Here is a 24004-nt window from a genome sequence, read left to right as displayed (position 1 = left end):
ATTCCTAGATACATATAAACTACCAAAACTGAAACAGGAAGAAATAGAAAACTTGAACAGAACAATAACCAGCACAGAAATTGGGTCACTAATCAAAAACTTCCAACAAACAAAAGGTTAGGACCACTGTGATCTTTTACAGGTCTATTACTCAGAAAAAGTTAAAAATTTTGAGGGACATTATAGTAACACAACTCTTTCTTTCCCTTTTACTTAAGTGTTAACAACTCACATCTGCAAAAATAAAAAAATTTGAATAGAACTTATGTTAAATCCCATCCCATTTGATTGGTATATCTTAATAAAGCAAATGTGAAAATTTTCATGTCCATTCATACACTGCATGTAACACTAATCGTAAAGATTACTGAATTGCGAAGAAATGTGTTTAACATGTAACGTCTTTTGAGAGAAGTTTAAAATGAACTTAAATTTAAATACGAATTTTTGTTACAGAAAAACTATCATAAGGTCATTAATAAATATTTTGAACATGAACATAACATTCGGACAAAACTCTGTGAGAAGTGGAATAGAAAATATGAATTCAAGGCAAAGATGATTGACGTAAATTTTCCAGATGTTAAAGAAGAGCCTGCTTACGTACATATATTTCTAAAAATAATGGTACTGACATCAAATTGCGATGTTATTTAGATTCAGTTGGATACACATAGAAGACTGATTTAAAAGTACTTAACTAAAAAGACAATATTTACAGGGACTCCTGGGTGGCTCAGTCGGTTGAGCAGCTGACTCTTGATTTCAGCTCAGGTCATGATCTCAGGGTCCTGGGATTGAGCCCCGTACTCAGCAGGAAGTCTGCTTGAATTCTCTCTCTCCCGCTCCCCCCATGCGCATGCATGCACATGCACTCTCTCTCTCAAATAAATAAATCTTTTTAAAAAACCACAATATTTACAGTAACATCTTTTACAACTAAATAATCTCATAACTGCAATTTTTAGATAACTTTCTGTACAAGTAGATACATAATTTAAAGGAATTTTTTTATAAGTGTGAAAGCAAACAGGTGGAAAGATCACTGTACTTGTACAAATTTGCCACGATATAGAATGTGAGGTGATTATCATTCAATGAAGGTTAATAATAAATGTGAAATTCTTCATGTAGGTTTTAAATGTAATCTTTATATTTTCAGTAAGACTGTATTAGTCAGAGCTCTCCAGAGAAACAGTATCAATAGGATATATGTGCATATACATATGTGTATATATATTGCTTTGTATTATATAAAATCATATATATAAATAACCATATATAAATACAAAAGAGATTTATTATAAGGGATTGGCTAATACTCTTATGGAAGCTGACAAGTCCCCAGGTCTGCAGGATGAGTCAGCAAGCTAAAGACCCAGGAAAGCTGATGGTGTAGTTTTCATCCAAAGGTTCGCAAGCTCAAGAATCAGGAAGAACTGATTTTTTAGTTTGATTCAAAAGGCAGGAAAAAGCTGATGTTCAGATTTGAAAGCAGTCAGTCAGAAGGAATTCGTTCTTAGCTGAGGGAGGGTCAGTCTTTTAGGTCTATTTGTACCTTCAACTGATTTGACGAGGCCCACCCACATTAGGGATGGCAATCTACTTTACTCCGTTTACCAATTTAAATATATTTTTAAATGATTTTATTTATTTGAAAGAGAGAGAGCATGAGCAGGGGAGAGGGACAGAGAGAGAGGAAGCAGCAGACTCCCCGCTGAACAGGGAGCCTGATGTGGGGCTTGATCCCAGTACAGTGGGATCACGACCTGAGCTAAAAGCAGATGTTTAACTGACTAAGCCACCCAGGTGCCCCTACCAATTTAAATATTAATCTCATCCAGAAACACCCTCACAAGAGTACTTAGAATAATGACTGATCAAATATCTGGGAACCCTGTGGCTTAGTCAAGTGTACACATAAAATTAACGATCACAAGTCCACCCCTTGTCAATTTGGTACCCATACATATTTCCTTAAATTATACTTAAGCTCCAGATGAAGATAATATGTCATAATTCCACACTCTTAGATGTGTCTCCTAATGCTGTCTTAACCTGGGTTCCTTTTCACTGCACTACAGCCTGGAAACTTTGCATGTAGTATGCCAGGGAAGTTATAGGGCTCTCTTTGTATATTCTGCACCTCTCTGGCATCACTGTCCTTTATTATTGATGCTCAATGTCTTAAAAACTGTTGTTTAATATATTTTGCCCTGTTTTTTAGTTGTTTCAGGGATAAAGAGAAATCTGATCCTCATGAACATATCTTGGTCAAGAGTGCAACTTTTTGAGTCTACGTTTCTTACTCTAATTTTTTATATTTTTTATTGTATCATAAAATTGTTCCATGAATAAATGTTTGCAGAACCTAACTACTTACATAAATGACTAGATAGTTTAAGAAATCCTGATTTATAACGTCACTCCTTCACATAATCCAACAGAGGACATGTAAAGTACCCTGAGATTTTTAATATTAACTTGTACAAATTCAAGGTACCTAGGAAAGGTGTTAGGGATTAGTTTTCAAATAAAAAGTGTAATTCTCTAAAGCAAAATGTGTTAGTATATCACCTAGGTTTTAACATCAGTTGCCTAGGTTGCAGGAGGCAAGAAGGAAGAATAAAACACTTTATTTTGAAAATCATATATAGTTGATTCTTTAACAACACAAGTTTGAACTACACAGTCTGCTTATATGTGGATTTTTTCTAATAGTACTGTAAATGTATTTTCTCTTTCTTATGATTTTCTCAATAACATTCTTTTCTCTAATTTACTTTATTGTAGGAATATAGTATATAATACCTACAACACACAAAATATGTATTAATAGACTGTTTATGTTGTTAGTAAGGCTTTTGGTCAGTATTAGGCTATTAGTAGTTAAATTATGGGGGAGTCAAAAGTTATATGTGGATTTTTAACTGTGCAGGGGATCAGTGTCTCTAACCCTCACGTTGTTCAAGGGTCAAGGGTTTTCCTGCTTCTGGCCTGGCAAAAATTGCCTATATGGCTATAAAGATGTTTGATATAAAATCTTAGTCTCAATACTATGGTGGAATATGCCGTGAAGAGCTTGTACAGCTTCTTTAGGACAATAATCCTGCCCTTTACTATTCCTAGCAAGCATAGTACTATCCAGAAATTGATCAGAATAATTAAGACCAGGGAAAAAGAACAGAAGAACAAAAATATCAAGAAAATATTACAAAAGCCAAACACCAAAAATAAGAACAAAGGAAAACAGTCTCTGCAACCAGAAGAAAATCATTTGGAAAATTATACAAAGATTTCTCCTTTGGATTTTATGACAGTATTATTTAATAAGCAAAATCTGACCCATACGAGAGAATCATGTTGGTTTTACCTCAGTATTACATAACTTTTTTATAGTGGGCATAGAAATTTGTTGGTGTCTGTTGATAGCTATGGTATATTAATACTTACTATGCTACAAATTCTTTATAAATGACTGAGTTGTCTGTTATTTTGCAGACCATGCACTGAAATGAAAACAGCCTATGGGAGAAAATAATTTTAGATTCTATTTCAAATAATGACTTCTATTCAAATAATGGCTTAAGTTGGGTTCCTGTTCCGGACAAAGAAATTAAAAATTCTAAATGTGAGAACTGTCCTCTCAAAGGTGTAACGTGTGTTTTGGCTTTAAAAAGGTAGAGTATATTGATCATATATTTTATTATTATTGCTTGTTACTTGGAAAAGAATAATTTCTGGCAGTCTCAAAGCAAAATAAGATTAATAAATGAGTACTTCTAATTTCTGTATCTTTCTTCTAATTTATGTCTTTAGGATACTGGTAATATCAGACAATACGCTATTGTTTTCCTTTACTTAACTTTTTACAGAGTTATCTTATTATGACCATAGTAATAACTTTATTTATTGTCAGTTTTTAGTAGCTTTTAATACTGTTCCCAATGCCAATATCAATTTAAAGTTAAAAAAATTGTCTAAGAACAATTTTAAAAAGTGAAACTACATGTTCAAATAAATTTGATACTTTAAGAGAAAAAAATATATGTGTGGTCTCATTAATGAATTTAAATATGGTTTGTAGATATACAAACATATATCTTGTTTACATATACCTATATAAGCAATATTTTTTCATGAAATGTTCAAAATGCAATACTGAATTAGTATATCCTATACCTGTAAAATATCAGCAGGGTCTTCTTTTGCAGACGCAACCAACAAAGTATGCCCATTGATGATTCCTTCTGCCAGGAAATACTTGAAGAGCAAAGAAGAATAAATATTATATTTATCCTCTTCTGTAAAAAAGAAAAAAAATTATAGTCAGAATCCTACCATATGCCAAGCACACTCAGATGTTTTAACAATTTTTCTCCTTAAAACAAGTAAATGAAATGGGGCAATAACTGTCTTCCTAAAAAGTACAGTTAAATAGGCTAAGACACTTACCTAGATAGTCAATGGGAAGTGAGTACTTTTAAGACAGTCTAATTTCAAAATTATTCTCCATCCTCTACACCACCTCTGATATCCACAAAATTTAGAGGGTTACGTATGATTATGGCAAAGAAATCACAGATTTTTTTTTCCTTCCTAAGATTTTTTTCAGGCATTGCATCTCTAAAATGCCAATTCTTACCTACCAACTAGTTTGTAAACTCACACTTCATTTCTTACATGTCACAATAATTAAGTACTTAAGTGTATGTAGCCTGAAAATTAATATTTATAAAATTTGTAAAAATAGTATTACTTCTTCAAAAGCAATTTAAAATTGAAGACTTTAATCTGAGAGTTCTTAAATTTGTACTAAATGTTTTCCTAGTAAACAGTTCTTTTACCTTTTATTATTCCTTCATCCCCCCTTCTTTTTGAATTTTTATGAAAAAGTCATATACCTAAGGTTTCTTTGACAAAATGTGTTAATATTTTTGAGATTTTGTGATATAACAACTCAAGTATATCTTTGTTTTCTTAATATTATTGATAAGCTACATACCTACATTTTTATATCAGCTTTCTTTAATACTTTGAGCACAACACAGAGACAAAGGTAGATTTATTGAATTATTTAAAAAAAGAGAAGGCATTATTAATTTATTCAACAAATATTAATTGAATTCCTATAATATGTCAGGCAATGTTAATATTTGTAAAAACCACACTATTAAAAAATATTCCTAAGAAAGTTTGAATTTGTGGTAATGTTAGCACTGTGCACAAAGCCTCTTGGAGCTTTAAGTATAAAACCTGAATAAAATACCATTAAAAAATAAATATTTAAAGGCACTGCAAAACAATGAAAAGCAGATAGCAACCACAGCAGTTTCCTTTTGAAAGACTGTGATCATGACATGTAAGAACTTCAAGTTTCTGGCTTTTTTTGCCTAAAATGGGGTTCTTAAGCTCCCTTAGCTCTGACAGCTTTAAATCATATCCTTTCCAGCTTGAGGTGGCAGAATGTAGAGTTCAGTGTTGTCAAAATAGCTGAAAGTTTAGGGGAAAAATCCTTAAAGTAAGAGAGCTCTGCAAAGTTTATGAAATGTGCCCAAATCCGTGATTGACCACTAAGCTATCAATGCGTGAATGGGAGAAAAAACAGTAAGTAGGTAAGAGAGAACAGGTTAAGTTGAAAGACAACTAAATCATGTGAGATTTAAAAATTTGATGCTCCTTTCAAGGCATGCATTTCCCAATGAGCAGAATCTTATAATAAAGAAAGTTGAAGTCTTATTGACTTGAAGTGGCAGAGGAAAAAACACAGGGCTGAGAACCCCAGAAAGTGTAAGCCCCTAAACATGAGTATAAATTCTGTATAAATATTTGGTTCTCTTCTAAGTTTCTGACTGTAAGGGACAGCCCTGTGTGACCAGGTTAAAAAAGCAAGACCTAAAAGCTGGAAAATTGAGCAGAGATACAGAAATACTATCCACTGCACAGTATATTGAAGTTAGAGTTAATTTAAGATCAGGCAAGTTAACTGTTACTATTAAAACAAAAAACCTGAAATCCTCGGGACAACAGAATGGAATTCAGAATCATTAATATTCATTTTTTACAATGTAAAGATTTCAACCAAAGATCAGGGAATATGATCCATACTAGGGAAAACACAACCTACAGAAACTGACTCAAAGTAAAAATTTATTCAAAGTATTAAAGGAGGGGCACCTGGCTGGTTCAATCAGTAGAGCATGTGATGCTTGATCTGAGAGTCATGAGTTCAAGCCCCATGTTGGGTGTGGAGCCTACTAATTAAAAAAAAAGAAAAAAAAGAACAAAGTATTAAAGGACAATATATCAATAAGTGAACAGAAAAGGAATATCAACAGAGAATGAGGAACTATAAAAATGAACCAGATAAAAAATTTAGAGTTTAAAATTATTCCTTATATGAAAAATTTCTTTGGTGATCTCATGAGTAGATTGGAGATGAAGAAAGGAAAAAAGAATTGGTATACCTGAGGGGAGATCAACAGAAATCATGAAATCTGAAGAATAGAGAAAAAAAAAATTAAGAAAGTTGAACAGAACGTCAGAGACACGGAACAGTATAGAGCAGTCCAAAACACATTTAAGTGGAGTCCTAGACATTGGGAGACAATAAGAAACAGAAACAATACTTCAAGAAGTGATGGCTAAAAACTTCCTAAATTTGATGAAATAGTCAATTACAGATCTAAGAAGCACAGGAAGCTTCTTCTAGGATAAATGCAAAAAACCCAAATCTAAGTACCTCATAGTTAAATCTTGGAAGCAGCAGGGAGAAATGGCATATGACATACATACAGTGGTACAATGATAAAATCAACAAGTGATTTCTCATCAGAAACAATAAAAGCTAGAGGATATGATAATTATATATTCAAGAGTTGAAAAAGAAACAACTTAGTCAAAAATTATAAATGTGTAAAACATATTTAAGAATTGAGGTGAAATACTATTTTCATATAGGACAGCAGACCTGTACTATAGGACACTAAAAGCTAAAGTGAAATTATACAACATGGTAACCTGCACTTACAGGAAGCAATAAAGAATACAAATGACAACAAATATGTGCGAAATTATAACACTCTGTGATCATATGTATATGTACTTATGTGCATGGATGTGTGTATATAGATGTATATATATGTGTGTGTGTGTGTGGATAAATTAATTTGTTTCTTAGAATTTCTTTAAAACTATCTGTTTAAAGCAAAACTGATAGAACTAAGCAAAGAAAGACAAATTCAACTTGGAGATTTTATCATACATTTCTTAGTAATTGTCAGAACTAAGGAGGAAAATCATCAAGAAAATAGAAAATCTGAACAAACTCATAGACCACCTTAGATAATATACAGTTCCAGAATATATATTTAGTGCATCTAGAATGTACACCAAGATAAACCATATGCTATTCCAAAAAACAAGTCCCAATATATTTCAAAATATTAAAATCTTACTTTGGAAACTGAAATTTTAAAAATTCCATTTATGATCAACTCCAAAAGCATGAAATATTTTGGAGAAATTTGACAATACATGTGTATGAATTAGCTCCACACTGAAAAGTATAAAATATTCTGAGAGTAAGTAAGGAAAACCTAAATAAATGGAGAAGTATATCATGTTCAGGGAATACAATGTTCAGGGAATACAAGACTCAAATCTTTCCAAATTGATCTATAGATCTAATGGAATTCCAATGTAAGCCCCATAAGATTTTTGGAGAAATTGATAAGCTAATTCTGAAATTTACACAGAAATCCAAAGGTCCTAGAATAGCCAAACAAATTTGAAAGTGAAAATTCAGTAAATTTGATTAAAACAATTTCCTAAGGTGCAACTAAAACACCAGGTGGTAACTTGTTTATAAACCTTCTCAGCACTGTGTATTAGAGCAAATCCATGATCAGAAGTATAGCGGATTTATATGAAGTTCAATTTTATATATTAAAGAACATAGCTAGTTAATACTATCATCACAAGTTAAAATCCACAAATCTAAAAGACAAAAAATGCGCTTGATATGGATTTAGGAGCAATTCATGAGAGCTTTTGTGTGTCAAGGAAAACATCTTCAAGGCCTCTGCACTGCTTACAGCTGACAGGCGGAAAAGCGAGCAGAGAACTGTAGATGAGATGACCAGCACTGCCTATTCACTAATGCAGCTACCATACCGGGAAAAAAAAAATACTCATTTTACATAACTAACAATTTGTCTTTATTCAACTTTAGAAAAAACCAGAAAGTCATGTTTTAAAAAAAAGAACTGATTTTATCTTAAGGAATTGCTATTAGGTCGGTTTACAGAAGCAACCATATAAACCAATGTCATTACAAATCACTGACATAAAAACCAAATCAGACACTAAAAATCTTAATTTCTAAGGTTGACATTTTTACAACATGGGAAATTTAAATTTTTAAAAATTCTTCCACCACCCATCACCCTCACAGAATTATTACTAAAATTTGCTATATTTCCTTTCAGTACTTTTTCTGTGGATGTTTTCTTATATGGTTACAATTATTACTGAATTTTGTATCCTGGTATTTTCACTTAATCTCACATGCTTCATAGTCTTGTAGCTATCGTGTTTCGGGGTGCATAATATTCTAGAAAATATATGTCCTATAATTTACTTCATCATCCCTCTACCATGAACTTTTCCTTCTGCTTTCAGGCTTCTGTTACTATTAAATACACAAGTACCAAAGTGCCTGAAGTCCCACATATCCAAGATGGAATCAGTAACTCATTATTTCTTTCTATGAAATACAGTCCTCTTTCAGTTTTTAAAATATCAGGGTTTATTTTGCTACCTCTTCTCTCTCTCTCTCCTCGCCCTATCCCTAAAATCCTGTTAAATTTATTTTAAAGTATTTCTGAAATTTGATCACTTCCTTCCATGCCAGTGTCACTCTCCTAGTCATGCTACCAACAGCTCTTGCCTAGACAACTGCAATTGCTTATTTATTTCTTTGCATCCACTCTCATCCTCCAATTTAGTAGTGACCTTTTGAAAATACAAACCCAATCATGTCACTTCCCTATTTAAAACTTTTCAGTGATTTCTCATTACTCTTGAGAGAAAGAACCAAATCCTTTAACACGGTCTACATGCTGTGTGTGGTTGCTGCCACAGAATGTGTATAAATAAAAATATTAGTGTTAAAAGTAGAATAATACTGTCATGTCCCTATAAAAAGACATGATGCTTTTTTAACAACTTTTCAGTAAAGAAAGAAAGAAACCTATTTAATTAGAAAAATAAAAATAAATATTTGTAAAGTTAAGGACAATATTACATTATTCAGTAAGGGAATGAACTAAGTTAGATAACTACTTCATAAACTAGGGAGAGACACCTACAGATAATAATAAATATTGAGTGGGGGCACCTGGGTGGTGCAGTCGGTTGAGAATCCAACTCTTGGTTTCAGCTCAGGTTGTGATCTCAGGGTCGTGAGATGAGCCCTGTGTCGGTTCCATGCTCAGTGTGGAGCCTGCTTGAGATTCTCTCTCCCTCTGTCCCTCCCACTCATGCTCTCTCTCTCTCAAATAAATAAATCTTTTTTTAAAAATGAGTGATTTATCATTAATGAAGAGTAACAATAAACTAGATGGCAAACTGTGGGAAGAGCCAAGATGTCCATCAACAGATGAATGGATAAAGATGATGTGGTATATATATATATATATATATATATACAGTGGAATATTATGCAGCCATCAAAAGGAATGAGATCTTGCCATTTGCAATGACGTGGATGGAACTGGAGGGTATTATGTTGAGTGAAATAAGTCAATCAGAGAAAGACACGTATCATATGACCTCACTGATATGAGGAATTCTTAATCGCAGGAAACAAACTGAGGGTTGCTGGAGTGGGGTGGGAGGGATGGGGTGACTGGGTGATAGACACTGGGGAGGGTATGTGCTCTGGTAAGTGCTGTGAATTGTGCAAGACTGTTGAATCTCAGATCTGTACCTCTGAAACAAATAATGCAATATATGTTAAGAAAAAAAAAAAAAAGAAGGAGGTAGCAGAAGGGGGAGAATGAAGGGGGGGAAATTGGAGGGGTAGATGAACCAAGAGACGATGGACTCTGAAAAACAAACTGAGGGTTCTAGAGGGGAGGGGGGTGGGAGGATGGGTTAGCCTGGTGATGGGTATTGAGGAGGGCACATTCTGCATGGAGCACTGGGTGTTATGCACAAACAATGAATCATGGAACACTATATCAAAAATTAATGATGTAATGTATGGGGATTAACATAAGAATAAAAAAATTAAAAAAAATAATAAACTAGATGGCAGAATTTCTTTTTTTCTACCTATGTTTTAAATGAGCGAGAGTTGTAACTCTTTTCTTACCTAATACAATCCCTACTGATCTTATCTACACTCATAGCTTCAATTACTATCTCCAATAGCCATACTACATCTTAAGTCAGGACCTCTGCATAAATTACTTCACCTTTTTGGCTAGCTAATTCCCTCAAATCCTCCCAGACCCAAAATAGATAAACTCATCTTTGGAGAAGCTTTCCTCAAGGCTGAGTGAGATGATCAGAGTGCCCTGGAGCATCTTGTTAACTCCTACAGTAGCATTTAATATACATATTGAAATTTCTCCATCAAGCTAAAAGATCCTCATGGCAGAGAATTCATCTCATTGCTGTATTGCTGTAGTAGGTACATACTATACATTTAGTAAATATTTGTGTAATTACGGAAAAAACCAAAAATCTATTTTGTCTTGTAAATCAGCCAGATCTACTGTAGTTTGGCTGAAAACACACCCAAGCACGCACGTGCGCACACACACACACACGTGCACACACTTTATAAGTTATTGACCCGATTTTTTCAAAGACTCCTATGAGGCAGGAAAACTAACAGGAGGAAGATCGCCTATTCAGAGATTAGTTAAAAACCTAAGCTCTTCAAGCTGAAAATCACCATTTTTGTGAAACAAATTTTGAAGTTGTACACTAAGCATTTAATTAATCTATTTAGTGAATCCCCGTAACACTGGGAAAGCAAAAACGATAATGATGTGACAGAACTGCCAAAAAGCAAATGCAGTTCTGGCCTGAATTAACAGTCTAATTCTTAGGTTGAGAGAGATGGTTGTCCTAGTCTATTCTATAGTCGTGGACCCAACTGACAATAGTATATTTCATTTGAGGACTTACAGAAACTAAAGCATATTCAGAATGAAGTGACCAGGATGGTGAAAGAACTTAAAAGCATGAGAAATGGGATATTTAGTTTGAAGAAAAAGAGACCCAAGGGATGCAAGAGAGCTGTCTTCAAATATTTGATGGGCTGTCATATATAAATGGAATCACACGAGAGGCAGAATGAAACCTAATGGATAAAACAACAGGAATATCAATTTTTCCTTAATATCAAAGTCCAAAGGAACTGCCCTTTCATTGTGCTGAGAAAGTCACCAATGACTTTGTCTATTTTCCTGGACACTTTAAAAATCTTTATCTTATTTTGTCTACTGCAGCTATTACCATGGGCGAATTTCTTCTTGGAACTACACACTCTCTCTCTCCACTCATACCCCCTATTTTTAAGATACTTTTTGTGCCCCATTGCCCTGTTTCTTTAGACATTCTTTATATATGTGAACAGTTTATATAGAGCTCTCAATTCTTTGGTAAATAAACATGAAATGGTTCTATTTAATTTTTCTAGTCACTACTTTCAACTATGCTATGTCAAATCTTCCTTTTCTCATCTCTTGACATCTGGAGATAATTCAATGATTTTCTCACCATTTTCAGTTATTAACATTTGGAACAGTCAAATTTAAAACTTTAACATTCAGTGCAAAGCTTCCCCCTTCCCCTTCAAAGCAGACTAGGACTTGTGGTCTGAAAGCCTTAGTGGGACAGAGGGGTTCTAAAGGAAAGGAAGGTTCTAAAATACCTCTTCCTCTATGTCTTCTCTCCAAGTCTCAGTTGTATTGTTGGGAGAGCAGGAGGAAAAAAGTGGCAGTGATCAACTTACCTAATTGCCTGTCTGGTTAGGGAGTGAGGTCCCTAGCCTCAGTATGATCTGGTCTATTTAATATTTAAGCCTGCTGTTTTCCAGCCTATGAAGTTACGGTGGTTTCCATGTAGGTGGTGAGCGTGGTTTTCACGGGTGGTTGTTCAGTTTCACTTTGGCCACATCTGTCATTGAAAAACCCTTCTGAGGTGGAATCTAGGTTTTGGGGGGGGGCTGGCCAGTAATTTACATTCAACTTCTGCTCCGGAAATGTTAGCTATTGCTATCATTATTATTTCGGCTGTTTATACAATCTATCGCAGCAGGCCTCCCTCCCTTTTCTACACCAGACACAGAAAACAGTGTTGTTGTTGAGAATGCTGACAAACCGTAGGAGATTTAAGGCAGGCTTCCCCCAAAGACTCTCTCACCATGTACTACTCACTGATGGGCTTACAGGTTCAAAAGTTCAGCAAGAAGTCAGCTGGGAAACAGGATGCCAATTTCTGCTTTTTGCAAGCATCTTCAATGTCTATGTCTGATACTCTTGGTAACTGTACCCTCATACTCTCCTGAGTGAGGGATCACTTTTGAACTTCAATACTGCACTCCTGTTCTCTCCAGTCCTTGCCTATGATCCTTGGTAATGGTGATGGTGATGGAGTTATAAGGAAGTAGTTGTGGTGGATCTCTGGGCCTGCAAGTAGGTATTTAATCCCAGCTGCAGGAAAGAGGGAACTTTAACCTTTGCCTTCTTTTTCTCAATGTGGGCTATAGTCATCAATTCTGAGGTACTCAACATCCTGTTAAAAATAATAAATAGCTAAACTTGACCACTAACTATATGCTAAACATGGTGCAATGCACTTCTCATGCATTGGTTCATTTAATCCTCATAATAAGTTGTAAGATAAATGTTGTTAATCCCTATCTTACAGGTAAAGAAACAAGGCACAGGGAAAGCAAGCAGCTTGCCTAACGTGACACAGCTAGTAAATAGCAGAGCCATGATTTGAATCTAGGCAGGCTGATTCCAGAGGCTATGCTCTTAATTTCTTTCATGGGCTTATCTTCCTTTATCTATCCTTTAAACACTGATGTGCTTTCGCTTTAGATTTTGACTTGCTTTTCTTTATACTCTAGTTGTTCTTAGTTTTTCCTGGAGTCTCAGACCACTCTGAAAATCTGATGCAAGTTATATGTTACTCTAAAAATATACACAGTCATATACAAATTTACATATAATTTCAGGGAATTAACAGACCCCCTAAAGTTCCATCTTAGATCCTCCAGGGTCTATAAACGTGGGCATTCTAATACATGCCTATGAATGACTTTAACCAAAACATCCACTGATTAAAAAATTAGTCAAATAATGCTGAGAAATCCCAAATATTTTTCTCTAGCCTAAATTTAATACTCCTAAAATTCACTATGTTTAAACTGAATTCATACTTCACCTCAATATTTGCTCCTTCTCCTCCTTTTCTGACTTCACCTAGTATTACTAACTCCAAATCTTCTCAGGCCAAACATCTGGGAATCATTCTATCTCCTGTCTCTCCTTTATCTCCTACACATTTAGAAAGCACAGAAGTAGAGGGGCACCTAGGTGGCAAAGTCAGTTAAGCCTCCAACTCTTGATTTTGGCTCAGGTTATGATCTCAGGGTGGTGAGATGGAGCCCCACAGCAGGCTCCACTCTCAATGGGGAGTCTGCTTCTCTCCTCCTCTCTCTCCCTCTGCCCTTCCCCAGGGCAGATGGGATGTAATGAACACTGGATATTATATAAGACTGATGAATCACAGACCTGTACCCCTGAAACAAATAATACATTATATGTTAATTGAATTTAAATTAAAAAAAAGCAGAAAGCAAGGGAAAAAAGAGGAAGCAAGAAATAATTTAAGCAATGGCCTGGAGAGAATGGAACTTGGATGGAATTAAAAGCCTAGGGTGATAAGCAGAAGGCTTGAGGAAAGAGGTGAGAGCATGAGAAGAGATAAGGTTGAAGTGAATCAGCAGTGGCAGATCATTAAAGGCCCTATAGTCCAGGCTACAGAATATGGACCTTATGTTAAGATCGATAGTGAGCACAGAAAGGTCTTAAGCAAGGATACAGCATGATTAGATTTTATATCAGAAAGTTCATTCTAGCTATAGTATGAAAATGAACTGAAGTAAGAAAACACTGGAAGCAACTTAAGAAGCTCTTATAATAATTTCAGTGAGATTTGTGGATTAGGGTCACAGTAGCAAGAATAGAGAGAAGTAGAATTTTAAAATACTTAAAAGGTTAAAAACCTTGGGATTTAATGATTACTGGATGTGTACAGTGTGAGAGACAAATATATCACTCAGGTCTCTGGCATGTGTCACTTGGTAGACTGAATAATTCAGGAATCACAGGAGGAGGAATGGGGTAGAATTTGGAGATAAGGAAAGTTCATCTCTAGACACATTCATATTGAGGTGCCTGTAAGATATTCAAGAGAAAATGTTGAATAGGGAGTTGAATATGATCTCTGCATTTCTCTGTGGATCCTATGTATGTAGCAATGACCAGAGATTAGTGATTACTTTCACAAAAAGTCCCCCCTCCCCCATCATTCTAGTTATGGCAGGAACTGAGATCTCCCAGGGAGAGTATGTAGCACTAGAAGAGGGAAGAGGATACCAGTATTTTAAGTTAGAGGCAAAGGAGTCTTAAAAAATGAAAGCAGAGGGGTAGAAGTAAAACCAGAAGAGAATGTTATAAAAGATCCAAAGGAAGAGAGTACTTGAGCAAGAGTGAGTAACTGTATCAACTGTTGCAGAGATCAGGAAGGAAGAGACCTGAGAAGTATTTCTTGGGTTTAGCCACGAGAAGGTCACTAATGTCTCTGGCTAAGGTGGCTTCAGTGATGTGCTATGCCTCAAGTAAACTGAGGAATGACTGAAATATAGTGAAAACATAGAAGAGGTACAGACTACTCAAGAGGCTTGGCTATAAAAGGGAAGAGAAAAAGGGATAGTTAGAGGACTGGGGTAAAGGACAAAGAATTTTCCCCTTTAAAAAAGAAATAAGGCTTGAAAACAGATTGAGCATGTTTAAGTACACATGGGAAAGAACTAAAAAAGAGAAGTTAAAGAAGAGAAAATCGATACTGCCACTCCTTGGAAAGGTGGAAGGGAAAGATCTAACGTCCAGGTGAAACGACAATTCTCAAACAGGAGAAGGTACAGGACATCTTCCCATGTATGGGTAGAAGTAAGTACTGAAGTTTGACAGTGGGAATTTGAGTTCTCATCTGAAGAGACTACCATTCCCATGTGAAATACTGCAAGTTATCTGAGAAAATGAGGAAGGAAGTAGTAATGTTAGATGTTTGAGGATAAGAAGGTTTTAAAAGACCACTGAAGTTATTGAGAATGAAAAAGAGGTGACGACAGATACAAAAGTTCACTGGCAAATGCTGAAAGCTTACTTGAGGTTGGAGATCATGAAGGTCTCCAATAAATGATAGAAATAACTAAGAATTCACTCTATGGCAGCAGTGAGATGATATAAAAGGTAGAAAAGCCAAAGGTATAAATCTCACTCTGGAAAAAAATTTTAAGGTAAATTATCACGTTTTAGTGTAAAATGATGATTTAATGTCAGAGAAACCCGCTCGCAAATCTTAGCTACTAAGTGTGTGACTTTGGGCAAGTTACTTGGCTTCTCTCAAAAGTCCAATCTCCTGTAAAATATAGACATTTCCTCTGATTGCTGTGAAACTAAATGATAAAATACATGTCAAAGGCTCAGCATGATACCCAGTATACAGTAAATCCTCAATAAATGTTATATATTTGAATAAAATATTTAATGATAATTTTTAAGACATTGGAGTTTGTTTTACATGAAACAGGTATTATACAAAGCAAACTGGAAAGATTTAGAAGGGATAAAAAAAGTAGGAAATTGAATCTACAGAGAAAAAAAGAGTATTACAGAGACGATCATTAGAAGAGCTCAATTCTTGGACAATGACCAAAGATAACAAAGAGGTAAAGCATGATGGATTTAGCTGGCCATAAAGTTAAACAAACAAAAATCCCAGGAGTCCTCTGGTGGATGAAAAGTCAACAGCCTCGTCTGTGCACAGTGCAATTTCTGAAACTGGCCTAAGGTTCTGAAGTTTTACAATTTGAATTCTACAAGTAGGTAGTTGAGGCAAGAGACCCAGGGGAAGGAAGCCAAACTTTCCTTCTAATTCTAAATAAATAATCTCTACTTTAGAAGAGCTTTCACTTCTTTATTACATAAGCATAATGCATTGATATCTACTTTTGTGCATTTGTTAATACAGTTTTCCATATGAGTACTTTTCTCTCTTCATTTCCCCTCAATTTTTACCCATAGTTTGATTCAATTTAAGCCTTTTCTATACCTCTTACATCTGCAAAAACATCTGTATATTATATATGTACTGTTCATATTTATTCCATGTGCAATCAACATCCAGTTTAAGTTCGGAAAGGGTAAAACCCAAGATTTATACTGCCTAGCAGTGCTAAACACATTGTAGGTGCTTAGATGCTTCAGGACAAAAGGTCAGGTGGTTTTACTAAAGAACTGCATGGATACCAGTTTTCCTATTTCAATCTTTCAACAAGTTGTACTACCATAAGTTAAGAAAAATACAGAATATAAAACAGCTATTGGTAAGCTTTTTCTTAAAGAGTCAGAAAATAAGTTTTTCAGACTTGTAAACTGTACATACAGCCTCTGTTGAAACTATTCAACTCTGCCCTTGTACCACAGAAGCAACCATAGACAATGTACAAATAATTAAGCATGGTTGTGTTCTAATAAAACTTTATTTAGAGATAGGTCACTGGCCCACAGGCTATAGTTTGCCAACTTGTGCATAATAGGGCAAATGCTTAGAATTTATTACATGGTGTAGAAGAAAATATATAACTCAGCAATTTCAAAAAGGTTGAAGGCAACTGATGAGAAAATATCATAATATCCTGTGAGGGATATATTGAGAGTGCTTAGTTTTTGTTATTACATGAAATAATAACAAATTAAAATTGTGAAAAGAGTGGCAGATTCTAAGGTGAGCCCCATAATTCCTATTTCCTGGTATTCATGCTTTTGTATAATCTCCTCTTTTTGAGTGTGTGTGTGGAAGCTGTGACTTGTTTCTAATCAGAAGAATATGGCAAAGGTAGTGGGATGTCACCCTTCTATTACATAAGACTATAATGTCTGTCTTGCTGAGGTATATTCTTCTTCACTGGTTTTGAAGAAATAAGATACCATGTTGTGAGCTGCCCTTGACTGACAAGGCAGCAGGGCACTGAATGCTGCCAACAACCATGTGAGCTTGAAAGCAGATCCTTCCCCTGCCAAGACTTCAGATGAGAACTCAGACCTGAGTCTGACTGTTGGCTTGCAGAGGACCCTGATAAACTTTGCTTGGACTCCCAACATACACAAATCATGGGAAAATAAATGTGTTTTTTTTTTAAAGATTTTTTATTTATTTATTTGACAGAGAGAGAGAGCACAAGCAGAGGGAACAGCAGAGGGAGAGGGAGAAGCAGGCCCCCCGCTGAGCAGGGAGCCCAATGTGGGGTTCGATCCCAGGACCCTGGGACCATGACCTGAGCCGAAGGCAGACACTTAACCAACTGAGCCACCCAGGAGCCTCAATAAAATAAATGTATTTTGTTTTAAAACTAAGTTTGTATTAATACTGTTACACAGTAATAGGTAACCAATACAAAAGTTACACTGATAGCTAGTTGTAATTGTCTAACAGTATATCATTTATTTCCTACTTCTGAACTAAAATGATATAATTAACTTTAGAGATTAATTTAAAAATAATGCACTCATAAGTGTCACATAACTTGTATTTTATTTATTTATTTTTTAAAGATTTTATTTATTTATTTGACAGAGGCAGAGACAGCAAGAGAGGGAACACAGCAGGGGGAGTGGGAGAGGGAGAAGCAGGCTTCCTGCCGAGCAGGGAGCCCGATGTGGGGCTCGATCCCAGGAGCCTGGGATCATGACCTGAGCCGAAGGCAGACGCTTAACGACTGAGCCACCCAGGCGCCCCACATAACTTGTATTTTAATGACTGACAACTTCTATTAAACCTTTTGATGCTCAATATCGCTGCAAACAGATTAAGATCCTTTATTTTAAAAGAAGCTATATAAACTCTAAATATTTACGCCATTCCTTCACTTTTGATACTTTTAAGATGTCCCAAATTTATCTTTGTGCCAGACTGTCAGAAAGCAATTTAAATATAAACATCTCAAAACCCAGTCCAGTACGAAAGAATGAAACATGTTTCAGGAAAAGTCTATCTTTGATTTTCTAAGTAAATGTAGGGGTACCTTGGTTATTCAATTGAGAATGGCATGTTATAAATCCATATTCATTTATTCAGCTGTATTTGGAAGATCTAAAATAGATCTACCCTGGGTTTCTGGCAGTGCTATCTCTAGTTTTCATAGTTCTATTGCTACTGAAACTGTAAATACATTGCTCTGCAAGCCCATACTCATGTGCATGTACACACTTATGCACACAATTACCTTGGTAAGTGAATAATCTCTTTTAAGAGAAATGGTTAAAAACTTGACAATCTATAATGAAAATCTATTAATGCAAACCATCTTCACACTTTAATTTTCTTTAACTTCTGGAATAAAAAAAAATCTTTGCGTGATGAGCAATATAGTAATGCCCTATGCTCCTATCCACTGACTTTAAATCTCCATAATTGGTTTATATTTGGAGCTATTGAACCATTTTTTAAAAAAGATTTTATACATTTGAGACAGAGATGCAGAGAGAAAGAGCATGAGCAGGGGGAGAGGCAGAGGGAGAGGGAGAAGTAGGCTCCCTGCTGAGCCAAGAGCCCGATGTGGGGCTCGATCCCAGGACCCTGGAATCATGACCTGAGCCGAAGGCAGACGCTTAACCATCTGAGCCACCCAGGCACCCCTGAACCATTTTTTAAGGCAGACTTCATCTACTATACAAGTTGCACACACATGAGCAGGGGGAAGGGCAGAGGGAGAGGGAGAGAGAGAATCCCAACCAGACTCCTCACCGAGCTAGAGCCCAGCAGGGGGCTTGATCCCAGTACCCTGAGAGCATGACCTTAGCTGAAATCCAGAGTTGGCCACTTAACCGACTGAGTTGCCCAGGGGCCCCATGGAGATATTTTATTTTATTTTATTTTATTATTTTATTTTATTTTATTTTATTATTTTATTTTATTTTATTTTATTTTATTTTATTTTTTTAAAGATTTTATTTATTTGAGAGAGAGAGAATGAAAGAGAGAGAACACATGAGAGGGGATAGGGTCAGAGGACGAAGCAGACTCCCCGCCGAGCAGGGAGCCCGATGCAGGACTCGATCCAGGGACTCCAGGATCATGACCTGAGCCGAAGGCAGTCACTTAACCAACTGAGCCACCCAGGCGCCCTGGAGATATTTTATTTTAGAGAGAGAGAGAAAACAAGCAGGGGGAGGGGCAGAAGGGAAGGGAGAGAATCTCAAGCAGAGCCTGAGGATGGAGCCCAACATGGGGTTCTATCCCATGACACTGAGATCATGACTTGAGCTGAAACCTAGGGTCGGATGCTTAATTGACTGAGCCACCCAGGTGCCCCTTGCTTTAAGGTTTTCTAAAGAAAAGCTAATAGATGATGATACTAAATTTATCACAGTTATGCATATTTTCAAAAATCTTTAACACTTAGAAGTTGATAGTAGGGCATAAATAATACTGAGAAGATTCAAAATACTAGCTTTACAGAGAAACCAGACTATAAAGGCAAGGCCTTTGCCTTATACCTGTCATATTCTTTTATTCAATCATTAATTCAACAGTTACTGAATACCTACTATATGTTGGTGAATTGATATTTCATCAAAGATAGACTTTTTAAAAAGTCTGTTGCTATGCTTTAGTTATTCTTATCTGAGCTTTTCCTTATTACTCACTATAAAAAAAAACAAACTCCTTTGCTAGACCATCAAGTTCATTAGGGATGTGTTCTATTCCCATACAACTGCAGACAACAATGTCACTATGCTTTTGCTACTGTATAACAAGGATGCCCCATCCTCCAGCTTTGTGTAACATGGATCTCAGTTCCTTTCCCTCTCACTAGCAGTGTCATCAGAGTACAGATTTCTACTAACAATCTGTTCATGGCAATTTAGGCTTTCTCTAATTAATATGCTCCTCAAAAACCCTTCCAGCTTTTGCCTACTACCTGGTTCCAAAGCCACACTCATATTTTTTAGTATTTGTTATGGAAGCACCCAATTGCAAGATACCAAAATCTGTTATGAAGTAACATTGTCAATATTTGCAGAAGATGACTGCCTACTCATAATATTCAAGTGAATCTATAAACTATTCCAAAAGTTGCTGGTTATAAGATCAATATACAAAAATCAATAGCAGGCCCTTGTTCTAGCTACAACCCATGTTAAAATGTAATAATAGAAACACCTATTATGGTATTTAACTTATTATATTGTAATTATTTGCTTTACCGATGTCTCCTCCATAGGTGCAAAGTTCCTTAAGGGAAGAGAGTATCTGATTTATATTTGTAACCCCAATATCTAGCATACATCCATGTGTTCAATGAACATTTATTGAATGAATTATCAATCATCACTGGATCCTTAGTATCATTCACAGATACTTCCCCTTGAGAAAAGAATTAAAATTTAGTTGCACATTTTAAAAACTATTATAGTAACTCTCCAGATTTTTAGTCATCAAAGCGAAAAGTCCCAGGCCCAAATGAGGAAATGCCATTCTTCACTTTTCACTTGTTCGGACTGGTAAAGATTTAAATGTTTGGTAATGTCAAGGGTGAAGGTGAACTCACTGGTGTATTCTTTTAACTGTTGACTGAAGTAAAAGATGGCATATCCCTCTTGGGAGAAAAATCTAATAATATCTAATACAATTTAACATGCCTCAACTAACCGAGTCTGTATCTTGGAATTTATTCTACAGATATTTACAAATGTTTGCAAAGCTTATATACAAGATTATGTACATAGCACTCTTAGCAATAGAAGAATGGAACTTAAATTCATCAATAGAGAATTATTTAAATAAATTATGGCACATCCATATAATGAAATCTTATGCAGTTGTTAGGATAGCATGTAATTGCACATAGACTGATCTCTAAGATGTATTAAGTGGAAAAAGCAGAGTGCCCCCATGTTTATTACTTTAGTAGAAATATTTGGGGAGGATACCAGGACAGTATTGTCTCTGAGTACAGGGACTGAGCACCTCAAAGGACAACCTAATATTCTCTACATATCCCTTTGTATTTTATGTATTTATTTATTGACATTAAAATTGAAATATTTTGTCCATAAAATCCTTCATTCATTCCTTATTTACTAAAAGATAAGTTTTTAAAAATGAGACTGACATCACCATTTCTAGAACTTCTCAATTACAGGGTATTTCTCTGTCTTATGTCTACTGTTAGGAATAATTCTGTACCTCAGGTTCTTAAATAGTACTTTAAAGACTGATCGGTGGCACAAATATTTTACAGAACATATTTTATTTAATTTTTTATTAAATGTTGTCTATTATTCAGAGACTTGGGCACTAAGCCCTAGGTAAGTGTCCAGAAAATTATATTGTAGTGATCGAAGTGAATGGCTGGTAAGAACGTGGCAGGTATTTTGCAACCAAGAGCTGCATGGAAATTAATGGTTGGGTTCAAATATGATGACTGAACACAGAACCAAAATGACTCAATGGCATGATTTTTAAAAATTAATGTATTTTAGGTAGCAATAAGCTGCAACTATATAAATCAATCTTTAACAAATATTGCACACCTGAAAAATCTTAATAGCCTTTGTATATTGTTTTACTATTATGGAGACAAAACTTTCTGACTGGAATGAAGAAATGCTGATTATGTAAAATAGGAACATTTTTTCTTCTGTAAAAAGTCTAATTTGGGGGCACGTGGGTGGCTTAGTCATTAAGCGTCTGCCTCCGGCTCAGGTCATGATCCCAGGGTCCTGGGATCGAGCCCCACATCGGGCTCCCTGCTCAGCGGGAAGCCTGCTTCTCCCTCTCCCACTCCCCCTGCTTGTGTTCCCTCTCTCACTGTCTCTCTCTATCAAATAAAATCTTAAAAAAAAAAAAGTCTAATTTTATTATTAATTTTTTTGTTGAAGTACAGTTGACACACAATGTTACATTAGTTTCAGGTGTACAACATATTGATTCAACAATTCTATACCTTTATGCTACGTTTACCACAAGTGTGGCTACAATCTGTCATCATATAACCCTATTATAATACCATTGACTACAATCCCTATGTTTTACCTTTCACCCCTGTGATGAATGCATTCCATAACTGGAAGCCTGTACCTCCCACTCCCCTTCACTCATTTTACCCCTCCTCCCCCCACCGTCCTCTCTTCTGGCAACCACCAGTTCTTTTAAAAAAAAAAAAAAGAATTTTTTGGCATTGCTGCAACTTCTGTCCTTATTGTGAATTAATTAAATGAGGGCTCTTTCAAGTTTAGAAATTTGAAAATTTATTAAAAGAAAAAAACCCCCACAAATGTAGGCTTAATTTACTATTTAAAACTTTATTCTAAAAAGGTACAAAAACTCCTATTTTACTTGTTATGGCTATTAAATAAAGCATGTAAGAAAGCTACAGAGCACAGTTATAAAAACATGGGCTTTTCAGTCATACCAGAATTCAAATCCTAGTTCTTTCACTCGCTATGTGATAATGGGAAAGTTACTGCACCCCTCTGAGCCTTATTTCTTAAAAGTATAAGATGGGAATAATATGGATTACATGTAACATTTTACAAAGTTGTTATATTAATAGAAAAACCATGTATAAAACCCTTAGCACAGGGCACCTGGGGGGTTCAGTTGGTTAAGTGTCTGCCTTCAGCTCAGGTCATGATCTCAGGGTCCTGGGATTGAGCCCCGAGATGGGCTCAGCAGGGAGCCTATTTCTCCCTCTCCCTCTGCCCGCTTTTGCTCTTTCTCTCTCAAATAAATAAAAAGTAAAATCTAAAAAAATAAAACACTTAGCACAATACTGACCCATAGTAAGATTTTTAGGGCAGCTCTCACTATTATTATTATTACTCTTTAATTATCCAGCAGAGATGGGTAATAAGATGTACTACACATCTCTTTTGAGTTTTCCAGATAGAGCTTCATTTATTAGACAAATGCTTCTGTACATACCAAATTTAAAACACCACCATTTTGCAGTCCTGGGGCAGGGTAACACATTTCATTGCTACCTTAAGAGATGTCAATGAATATAAAATAACTTCATTGGTTCCTAGAAATAATAATTCTGTCTAGATTATCACATTTTATAGTCTCAATATGCTGAGTATAGGCACAGTAAATTTGGAATATTGTATTCAGTTGTGAGTACAGTTGAAGAGACAATGCCTGTATGATAGGTGTGACAAAAGAACAACCAGGATAGTGAGGAACATGAAAACTACAACACATAAAAAACAGTTTAAGAAACTGTCTCTATTTCATTTAGAGAAGATTTGAGGTAATAAAATATTTTCAAATATTTTAAGTGTGTCACGCGATGAAGTATACAAGTTAATTCTGTATTGCATCAGAGAACAAAATTAGAAACAAATCTGTTGAATTACTTAGATTAAACATTAATATAAAGAACTTTCTGGGGCGCCTGGGTGGCTCAGTTGGTTAAGCGACTGCCTTCGGCTCAGGTCATGATCCTGGAGTCCCGGGATCGAGTCCCACGTCGGGCTCCCTGCTGAGCAGGGAGTCTGCCTCTCTCTCTGACCCTCCCCCCTCTCATGCTCTCTATCTCATTCTCTCTCTCAAATAAATAAATAAAATCTTAAAAAAAGAAAGAAAGAAAGAAAGAAAGAAAGAAAGAAAGAAAGAAAGAAAG

The 24004-nt window shown here is 35.5% G+C and overlaps 1 protein-coding gene across 1 annotated transcript in view; it reads right to left on the bottom strand.

Moving 5' to 3' along the window:
• The window catches only part of ELP4 (elongator acetyltransferase complex subunit 4), a 247577-nt gene that overhangs the window by 215020 nt on the left and 8553 nt on the right, over positions 1-24004 (bottom strand). The window contains exon 3 of the mRNA XM_035012517.1: positions 4183-4304. Within this exon, the coding sequence (XP_034868408.1) occupies positions 4183-4304 (122 nt within the window). The remainder of the gene's footprint in view (positions 1-4182; positions 4305-24004) is intronic.

The sequence above is a fragment of the Mirounga leonina genome, unplaced genomic scaffold, assembly GCF_011800145.1.
Source record: "Mirounga leonina isolate KUSES-001 unplaced genomic scaffold, KU_Mleo_1.0 Mir_166, whole genome shotgun sequence".
Classification (NCBI taxonomy): Eukaryota; Metazoa; Chordata; class Mammalia; order Carnivora; family Phocidae; genus Mirounga; species Mirounga leonina.
Note: the sequence above shows the minus strand (reverse complement) of the source record. Positions and strands in the feature narration are given on the sequence as shown.